The 10569-nt window shown below is 32.4% G+C and overlaps 1 protein-coding gene across 1 annotated transcript; it reads left to right on the top strand.

Moving 5' to 3' along the window:
• Positions 1–678: 678 nt before the first annotated feature.
• On the top strand, positions 679–5963 carry LOC131642304 (ERBB-3 BINDING PROTEIN 1-like; the record flags this gene model as incomplete). The annotated part of the gene is made up of 7 exons (XM_058912580.1): positions 679–889; positions 976–1060; positions 1204–1288; positions 3963–4040; positions 4150–4588; positions 5523–5589; positions 5764–5963. Coding segments are annotated over 5 exons (582 nt in total), but the record flags the coding sequence as incomplete, so codon positions are not given.
• Between the last annotated feature and the right edge of the window lie 4606 nt (positions 5964–10569).

Raw genomic sequence — 10569 nt, forward strand, 5'->3', positions numbered from 1 at the left:
TTCAAACAATCTTCTACCTTGTACACAACCAGAACGTATCCCCCACGGATCTCATCCAGAAACAGACAGGATGCCTGCTCTGATACCAATTGAAATTCTGGTGACAGCAGACTCAGATTTCATATAAGGATGTCTTAACATCTGATCTGACATCATAAAAGAGAAAAGGTAGGAGTACAAATAACAGCGTAGGAAAAAAACACAATAAAATTGTTAACCCAGTTCGGTCTAACTACCTACTCTGGGGTCTACCAAGCTATGAAGAAGATTCCACTATCAGTAGTACTATTTTATGTAAACAACCTTTAGTTTACCGATAAACAACCACTACAACATTTTTGGTCTACGGCCACGCTAAAATTTTCCACAACTAAAAAATTGTGGCTACATACAAGCTTTAGCCAGGGTTTTCAAATCGTAGACATAAGTTTTAAAATATTGAATCCGGAGTGTGAAACTGTGGTCGTTTTTTCATTTGTCACGTTTAACAAACTTTAGATATTTTAAGCCGCAAATAAAAACCGCGGTATTATAATTTTCACTTCAAACGGTGGCCTAAACCCAAAAAAATATATCCCGCCAGAATTTCCCTATTTTTTTTAGTTTCCCTCTCAGTTAATTATTTTATTTTCTAATTTTCTTAGATTAAAAAAAAGGAAGAAAAAAAAGTGAAAACATATACACAATAATGTTGTTCTTCTAAACCCTAAAAGCTTGCGCCTCTCTATCAAAATTTCGAGTTCCTCTCTCCATCTTCTTCTCTTCCTCCTTTCCTCCTTCTCCCTCTTCTCCCTCAATTCTCCCTATTGCCCATTTTTCTTCTCATCCAAGGATCTCACCTCTCCTGATGTTGTAACCAAGTACAAAAGCGCTGCAGAGATCGCTAACAGTATGTTTCACTCTTTGAACCTTTTATTGTTTTTTACATTATGTTTGTAATTTTGTCTGATTTCATGTTGAATCTTCAATTTTCAGAGGCTCTGCAATTGGTTATTTTGGGATGTAAACCTAAGGTCAAGGTTATCGACATTTGGGAGAAAGGGGATTCGTTCATCAGAGAGTGAGATTTAATTTTGTTAAGTTTAGTTTAGGCTATTATTTCATGATATTGTTATTTGCGTTGTTTCATATGTGTATGTGTGATTTCTGTGTTTTGTTGTTTGTGGTTTTAGCTTATGGGGTGTGATGTGTTTTATAAATAAGGAAAACTGGTAACATGTACAAGAATGTCAAGAAGAAGATTGATAGAGGGACTCTATGTACAACACTGTGTATTTCTGTAAACAAGGTTTTTACTTTTCTCATCTTAATTCGTTTTCCCTCTAATTAAAGTATTTTAATTATTCAAAGCCATGTGTTTTTAGTTAAACACCAATAATAATTTTTCAAAATTCAAGTGATTTAATCTAACCACATCTTGTTTCAGTGTCTCCTGTAACACCCTATTTTTATTAGATTTTATTTAATTAGGATTATTTGATATTTGATAATTGTTTGTGTGTTTATTTAATTATTGTTTGAGTAATAATTATTTGATTGTGTGATAATCTATTACTTATCTAATTAATAAATGGTAGAATTTTATTAGAATTAGCTATTGGGCTTAATGGGAATTAGAAATGAGAATAGTGGATGGGTTAAGCCCAATGAGATAATGAGAGTTAGAAGAGAATTTTATGAGTTAACCTAAATTAGATAGAAAAATAGAAAGAAGAGTAGAGAAGAGAGGCAAAAGAGTATAAGAGAGAAGAGAAGAGAAGAGGATTGTAGATTTCTTGAAGTTAGAAGGAGAAATTCAAGAGGTAAGGGTTTGAATACAAGTTCTTGTAGAATCTATGATTGGGTAATGTTGTGTATGCTTTCTATTCTCTCAATTTCATGAATTTAGAAAATGATAGGGTTTATGTGAAATCAATTGGATTTTGTGGTTGTTCATGTTTAATGTGTTGTATGAATGACCCATGTTTAGAAACATGTTTAGGAACCTTATATGTGTGCTAAATTTGCTTTCAAATGATGTATGGATGGTGTATGGGTTAATGGGTGTTGTATGACGGGATTAGGGGAGAAAAATGGTGAAATATGAGTTTTCACGCAGCCTGGGTCGACCTATGCAGAAGCTGAGTCGACCTAAACAGTCCAGAAAGCCAAAAATCTTCCTTCTGTTACGTCGACCTAGAGGAGTTTTGAGTCGACCTAAATGAGTTTGCGTCGACCTAGAGGTTCAATTTTGAGCAGATTTTGTAAAGACCATAACTTTTGATCCGTAACTCCGTTTTATGCGCCGTTCGAAGCGTTGGGAAGCTAATGAGATTTTCTATATGATAGAGTAGGGTTGATTGGCATTTGTTTAATTTAATTATGATGTTAATTGAAAATAACATGTAGTTATATGTGTATGTTATGGATGAATCTTGTATGACCAATGTTCATGGATGCCTTATGAGATGTTAATGTCATGAACTATGTGATTGATTGATAAATGCTAATTGGTGTGTGATATTGGATTGAATGTCATGTTGTGTAATATTGTGCAAAGTTGTAAAGATGTGATTGTGAAGTTTAAGAGATTGAGATGTCGTCTTAAATGCATGAGTCTTGTTTTGTTGCACACGTACACAAGCATGAGTCTTTGAAAGTGGCAATGTTGGGTAATCTCGCGAAGGTTATTTACTTGTCCCAAATCTAACGAGTATGAGGTTTGAAAGCTTAACGAGTATGGGGCTTTGAGGTGGTTATCTTGTCCGTAGAGAGTGGCAATCGGCATGACCGAAAATCATAACGGAGGGATCCACATGCATATGGCATAGAGTCACACTTGAGTCACACGTGTCGGTGTGAAATGTTGTTATGTATGATTATGTGGTATGAATGTGTGGATGTGAATTTGATTGATATGCATATATGTGGAATGATGAATCATTTGATATGAATTAGAGAATGTGATGGGAATGAGATATATGTGATTAATACATATTTGATGTGAAATGTGGAGTGTATATATATATATATATATATATATATATATATATATATATATATATATATATATGAGTGATATATGTGTATATATGTAAATCATCAATATATGAGGTTGTGAATTAACTGTGATGCTTAATTGTATTGAACATGTTAACGTTATATTAGAGATAAATGCATGTTTTGAGAAGAGTGAAGAATTGTGAAATGTATGCTTAATTGTGTTGCATTTCCCATTATTATATTTTCTATTTAGAATTTGAATTCTTACCCTTCTATTTGAATGTTACCCTTGGTTGGTAACGTGCAGGTTCAGAAGAGTAGTTGCTTGATTCGTGGCTTAGCCGGAGAATTCCGAGGTTTCGTTTTGATTAGGTAGAGAGTCATATGCTCTGATCATGTAACACTTGGGGGTTTTCTTAGACTTATGTTCATGTTTGAATATTGCTATTTCTTATGCTTTTTTGAATATTGAATGTATGTGATGACTTTTGGATATGTGATTAAAGGCCATTGTAGCCTAGAATTGTAATGTTAAAGTAACAAAGATATTGATGTTATTTGAATTTGGTAGATGAATATAATATGAGATATATTCATTGAAATCTTTAATAGCAATTCAAATTGTTTTCCGCAAGCGTTTATGCATAATGTATGAGAACATGAGATTACATTTTGTGTTACAATATGATCTTTGCGTATTAAGGATGTTGTATGTATGTTATTTTGGGATTTTCATTTGGTGAAAATTAACATGTGGCGCCCTTTTTCCTTTATGCATGCTTACTCTGTTTAATTGTATGATATATTTAGGGTTAGAAATGGGGTGTTACATCTCCGACACCAGACATATCTTCAATCCATCTGCGACTTTCCTATTCATATGCTTGTAGCTCACAATATCTTCATTGCCGGGTTTTACAAACCACGTGTTTCTGACTCTTACTCTTGTTTCAATGTCTTTTTCCTGGATTCATTTCAAGGATTATTACAAAATGATGGAGATTGATTATGATGCAACAGATGAAGATATTAGATTAAATTACCGAAGACTCGCCCTGGTTCGTAACCTATTCATTTTCCTCTAACACTGCTATCCAATTTCCATCATTTTTCAAACCATCAACTACAAAATTATACATCTTTGACTTTCTACTTACTCATTCATAGAAATGCCATCCCGACAAACACAACCATGATACTTCTGTTACTGCACAATTTCAACAGATAAATGAAGCTTACACTGGTAATTCTCTCATTATTCTTCTGCCTTTACTCAATTTAGTATATTAAATAACTTCCTGATCTGTTACTTGTCAGCCTCAGATTTCTATTATCTCACCCAACCAATCATGTAAAACCCGTGCACAATCTCATTAGATGATATGACTTTAATTGATACATTTAATCGGCAGCTCCACATCATTTGAACAAGATCTGTGTTTGGCTTATGCTTTAGAAAACAACAAGCAGCTAGTTGTTAACAATAGCTGTGGTGGATATTTTCTTACACTAGTCTTTCAATTATTCTCTAGTATTGAGCGATCCTGTCAAGCGTCTTGACTATGATTTAACTAGGGCATGTATGATTGACAAGTACAACTTGCAGGTATTGCAGTTAAATAATGTAGTATTATTTTGGTGATTGTTTCGCTATATTCCCCCTAGAAGTATAACTGCTTATCTGTACATACATATTTGGGCGTGTCCCATGACTACACAGGAATATCTGGCCAGATTTAAAGGAATGATTCTCACCTGCAATGGACTTGGTATCAACCATGAAGACATATGGTATTAGCTTTAATTTTTATTTATTCCCTATCTTTCTATTGCCTCTTATTCTACATTAAAGGTCGAATTAATCAGCCATAACTCTTAAATGCACGCAATCGTGGCAGAAGACCCTTTTTTCGTAGTGGTAGTACTACACAATTTACGATTGATGAGAATCTTCTGGTTGATCCGAAATTGTTGTTTATTGGTTCTATAATTGGGGAAGGTGCTCATGGAAAGGTTTATCAAGGAAGGTTAGTGGCAAATATAATCTATTTTATGAGAATATTTATCTATTTGTGACATAGTTTGTATAATGATTACAATTTTTGCTTCATTAGATGGAGGGATTATTCAATTTTCTTTACCCACCTTCCATTGTTCTTCATATATTTATAAGTGTATTATTATTTTGCATATTAAAAAATAATTGCTCTTCTTGTGTTAAAAAGAATGATGTTAAACTTCTTAAGCTATAAAAGGGTGCTGATAGTGAGAAACTGAGAATAGAATTTACAAAGGAGGTAAATGCCTTTTCATCGTTTTCTAATTCTTTGAATATGAGAATGGTATACAAGTTTTTGAAAATGATTGAACATTTATGACTATGCTTCACAAGCAAGTGTTCATTTCACTGTAATATCCACTGAACATGACTGGTCCATAGATTCTGAACAGGTTAATGAAGTAAATAATTATATATTATTTCTTATAGTTCTAATTTAATTAAATGATTGAGATACATATGTGTAATATTTGTATTGCAGTATGAATGGATGAAAAAGGATACAACATCAGTTAATAGACAGCATACTCATGGTTAATCTTCATGGCGTAAGTGATTTACTTACATTTTTGGATTTTGTAGTTTCTCAACTGACATCAAACCGACGTAACTTCTAATTCATGGTTCAGCTGATTCTTTGTACTACATATACATTGTTGTTGATTCTTGTTACTGCAACTCCTATTTTAGGACTTATGCTTGGACTGTTTTTATTGTTGCAGGAAGTTTTGCAGCAGCAGCTTGTGGTTATTGGAAGGTATTTTGGACTGTTTTTGGTCTTGTATTTTGCAGGTTGAGTTATGGATACTAAACAAGATTCATGGCATAGTCAAGTGCTTCAAATTCATGTTGGTGCAGTCAGATGAGAAATGGAGTAGACACAACCAGTTTTTTTAGCAAAATTCGTGATGAATTAGGTGGATTGGCTGGAAGTGGGTTGACAGTTTGGGTTCAGGGAAAATTCTATTAGCTGTAGGTTCAAGACATGAATGATGATTAATAAATGGTGTATGAACTATTTTGGTTTGTTGCTCATTGGTTAACGATATGCTAATTGGTTATGTTATGAATGTATTTAGGATTATGATATGCATGTAATGTATTGATTAGACACTGATGTGTTATGGTTTGAATTGAAAGGGTGGCTGCATGTTTTGGTTCTTGGTAGAATGGTTGTTTGCATTTGTAGCTATTTTGAAATTAACACATATACTGCAAATGATGAAGGGAAATGAACTTGAAATTAACCTCTTCAAATAATGACCTACATATAGCCGCGATTTTAATTAGTGGCCATAAACAAATCGTGGCAAGACCTTAGCAACTAAATCGTATGGTATAAATTAAATAAAAACTGTGGTCTTACGAGTTGGCCACTGTTTAGAACTGAGGCAAAAGATAAACCGCGACCTTAATCTAGATACCTAAACCGTGGCCTATACAAGCCACAGATTTACAAAAAACATGGCCTAAACTACAAAACCGTGGACTATACTTTAGGCCACGCCCGCATATCCCACAGTTTAATTTCCACGGCCAAACCGTGGAAAAAGTTTATGACCACGGGTATTTTGCATATTGTCGCGGTTTTCTGTCCGTGGCAGATGACTTTTTTTTTGTAGTGAATCTCTAACTTACCTAGTCACTATCCAATGCAACCTTTATCTTAGAACTCCATCTAAGACAAGAGAACCTCTGCTCACTCCATAGTGATACCTAAGTGTTACAACCCTGTAATAGCTATTTCAACAACAACATGAAAAACTTACTTGATCTTGCTTAACAGCTTTGATCAAGAAACAAAATCTCTCAACTCTTACCTAAAGGATTCGAGTGAGAACAATACTTCTCTCACCTACAGGTTTTGAGAAGAAAATGACAGCCATCCCACAACTCGGGTGGTCTACCTTGACAAACCCTAAAAACTACATCTTTTCAATACACGGTTTGCACTCCTAAACTAGGTTACAAAGCTTTCTATTTATAACCTATTCCCAATTGGACTTGGGCCTACAATCACAACTTTATTTGCTATTACAAATCAGCAGAAATCTTCTGCTAAAAGAAAGGTCTTTAATCATAAGTTTCCTAAATTGTCTCCATACTTAGAAACTATATAATCTTCAATATTCTGACTTGATTCTTTTGACCTTTAAATCTGCGCCACATAGGATTGTATAATATTCCATAGAATATTCTGCATCTGTTAATCACATATTGAATTTTCACATTCCAGCTTCAGCAGGCACAATATCACATAAGACATGATGTCACAGAACATGTCTTAACATTCCATAGAACATCTTGCTGTTGTACCTGTTTTGTATTTGTTTATATTTGCAAGTACTATAGATCCTATTACATATTGCTGCTACTATGTTTTAGCCAAACATAAATGCCAATCACATAAATCAAGACATAAATGCCAATCACATAAATCAAGGCATTAACAAATACCTTGGAGAAGCTAGCGTGATTCTTATCATCAAGATCATGAGATCAGAGCAAGAAATTTCTTTAGATCAATCATACAATGTGGAAAAGATCTTAAAGAATTATAAATACTTTGAGTGTAAATTTGCGATAACACCATGCGATCCAAGCATGAATCTTGGAGTGATAAAAGGTTGAGATAATATAAACTCTTAATGAGATCTATACTCTATATGAGGGAGTATCTAGGCTATAAGACTACTCTTGATAGACTCACCTTTGCGATTGTGGAACTTAGGTTGTTTCCTAAAAAATTTCAAGGCATAATTCCTAGAGCCTTCACTAAACTGAGATACACGTGCAGAGTCATTAAAGCATGTGCTATTAGAATACAAATTAAGAAACGGTTGTGTGCGCGCGCGGGTTTGATGTTTGAGATAGATTTTAAGAAATTTATGTCACTCTTGTTGAACTAGAATCCTACTTGCTATGCAAAGGTTCAAGTCGTAGACACATTTGTTTATGCACAATCTTATAAATGTTTGACGTTACTTTTGAAACCACTTTTTTGAATTCAAGTGGCGAATTGTTGGAACATGTCCATGTTCCAATATGATGAATTTAAAAATTCCTTAAGTCAAAAATTGTTAGATTTTTTGTGTAGTTATGTGTTAATTGAAAAAATAACTCTAAGTATCACATTGCTAAGAATACATTCCTTGACTAGATTACTTCACTATATAAGGAGTGCACATGCTTTATTTCAAAACACAACAAAAATTTATTTTGTTGAGTTTTTCCTTCCTCACTCTAATAACTCTGCATTTTTCGAATTATCGAAGCGCTAACTTCCGCCCCTTTCTTTTACTCTTTGAATTTTTCGAGTACTTTCTTTAATTCTATTTAGAGAATAATGTTAATTTTTCTCCTCGTTTGAGTTGGGAAATTATCAAGTATAATTTTTTGGATTCACTTTAGAGAACTATTCGAATTTATATTTGTTTGTGAGATCCTTTTGAGTGGTCAAATGACCATGATCGAATTCTCCTTGGAGAACTATTGAAATTTCTCTTGGTTTGAGAAATTACTACGACTGGTTGTTATATCTGATACTAAGGTGGTATTTATGCCATATTCGAATGGTCTTAATACCATTAGATGGTGTATTTCAAAATCGATTATCTACCATGCAAGTAGTAATCATTCAATATAGAAATGTGTTGTTTTATCCTGGAGGCGATACGATAATCCCACTGCTTTGCATAATTTAGGAAAGTTCTGGGAAACGTCTTAAAGAGAGCCTCATAGTCTGCGACTCGACCCGATAATTTATTTGGTGGAAAAATTTTCAAAATCATAAAATAACACAAAATACAAATTATAGTAGTTAAATAGTCATATAAGGGCTCCATGTGAAAATAGAGAAAAGATGAGTGACTGTTATGGTTGATTGAAATTGGAGAGAGCTTGAGAGGTCAATATGACTGGGGCAAGATCAAATAGACATGGAGGTGAAATCGATTGCAGATAGAGACACCGATAAGCGATGCACACGAGGTTGATTGGAACATAAATAAGGTCAATTGAAACAAAGACGATTATGGTCAAGTACAGAGAGAGGTAGAGACATAAAAAGACGATAGAGAAAGGAAGAGATATTATTGGAGATCGATAGAGGAAGAGACAAAGCTAGTTCGCAAAGAGAAGATAATGAAACATAGGGAATAAGAAACTTTTCATATTTATTTTACAAACAATATTTTTTTATGTAAAGACGTACCTTTTTTATTTAGAAGAATATATTAAAAAATATAAACAAACTTGATTTAAATTTTTTAAGATTAATAGAGTTTATGAACTATTTAATTGTTTTTAAAAGTATTTTAAAAGAATATATTAAAAGTATTTAGAAGAATATATTAAAAAATATAAACAAACTTGACTTAAAAATGTTAATTTTTTAATTTTATACTGTAAATTTGAGAATTTGCAAATTTTTTATGTTTTTTTCTACTTAGTCATCTTTAACTTTAATAATAAAAATAAGAGTTTAATGGTTATGCACTGACACTGTAAAAAAGTTTTACACTGTCGTCCAATTAAAATATAACATTCTGCCATGTCATACAAGTTTTTTTAAATTTTCAGTCTGACTTATCCTGATTCATGATCGTCATTGATTTACAGTGTAAAATTATTTTATACTGTCAGTGCATAATCCTTTTTTCCTAAAAATAATAACATGATGAAAAACATAATAAAACTACAATTTATTAGATTGTTTTAGAAAAATAAGTACTAGCTAAAAAAATTTCATTCCCAACTTAAACATCAATCTCTAATTAACTTGAATATTTAACTATAGCAATATTTCAGTTGCTAGTATAATATTTTCTTGTAGTACTATTTTTTATCTTTTTTAAAAGATAAATAATAATTATATATTATAACAATGAAAAAAGAGGAATGAATCCAACATAATATAAGTGCGCAAAAATAACACAAAAAGTATAAAAAAACTACAGTCGAGAAATTAAGAAAATACAATAAAAATAAAAAACACAAAAACAATAAAAACTAATACGAATCACCATACTTATAACTTCACCATAAAGAAAAACAAAGCACACCACTTGAGAACTCTATTGGGTATGGATAAAAATATAGAATCATGGAGGTGGAATATATCCTGGCATCTTACAGTAGCATTTGGAGTTGTTGATACACTTCATGATCTTAGGTCTTGGACAATTATTGGGACAATCTGAATCTCTAAAACACGTATGTTGGATTGCTGTAATGAAAAAAGATTTTTAGAAAATAATATAATTCAAATGGGATAAAATAACATATATGATGTAAAGAGAAAATTTGAAAAGAATAAAAATGACTTACCTTCAACATTTGTTGAACTAAGAAATAGGAATAAAAAGATAATTATCACATAAACATACTTAACAATTTGAGTCATATTTCTCCTCTTTGCATGTAAGAAATGATTTTGTGACTTTGTAATTTATAAGGCTATATACTCTCTTAACAATAGTTTTGTAATTTATAAGGCTATTTACTCTCTTAACAATAGTTTTTTAACG

Source organism: Vicia villosa, unplaced genomic scaffold (genome assembly GCF_029867415.1).
Source record: "Vicia villosa cultivar HV-30 ecotype Madison, WI unplaced genomic scaffold, Vvil1.0 ctg.004769F_1_1, whole genome shotgun sequence".
NCBI classification, from domain to species: domain Eukaryota; kingdom Viridiplantae; phylum Streptophyta; class Magnoliopsida; order Fabales; family Fabaceae; genus Vicia; species Vicia villosa.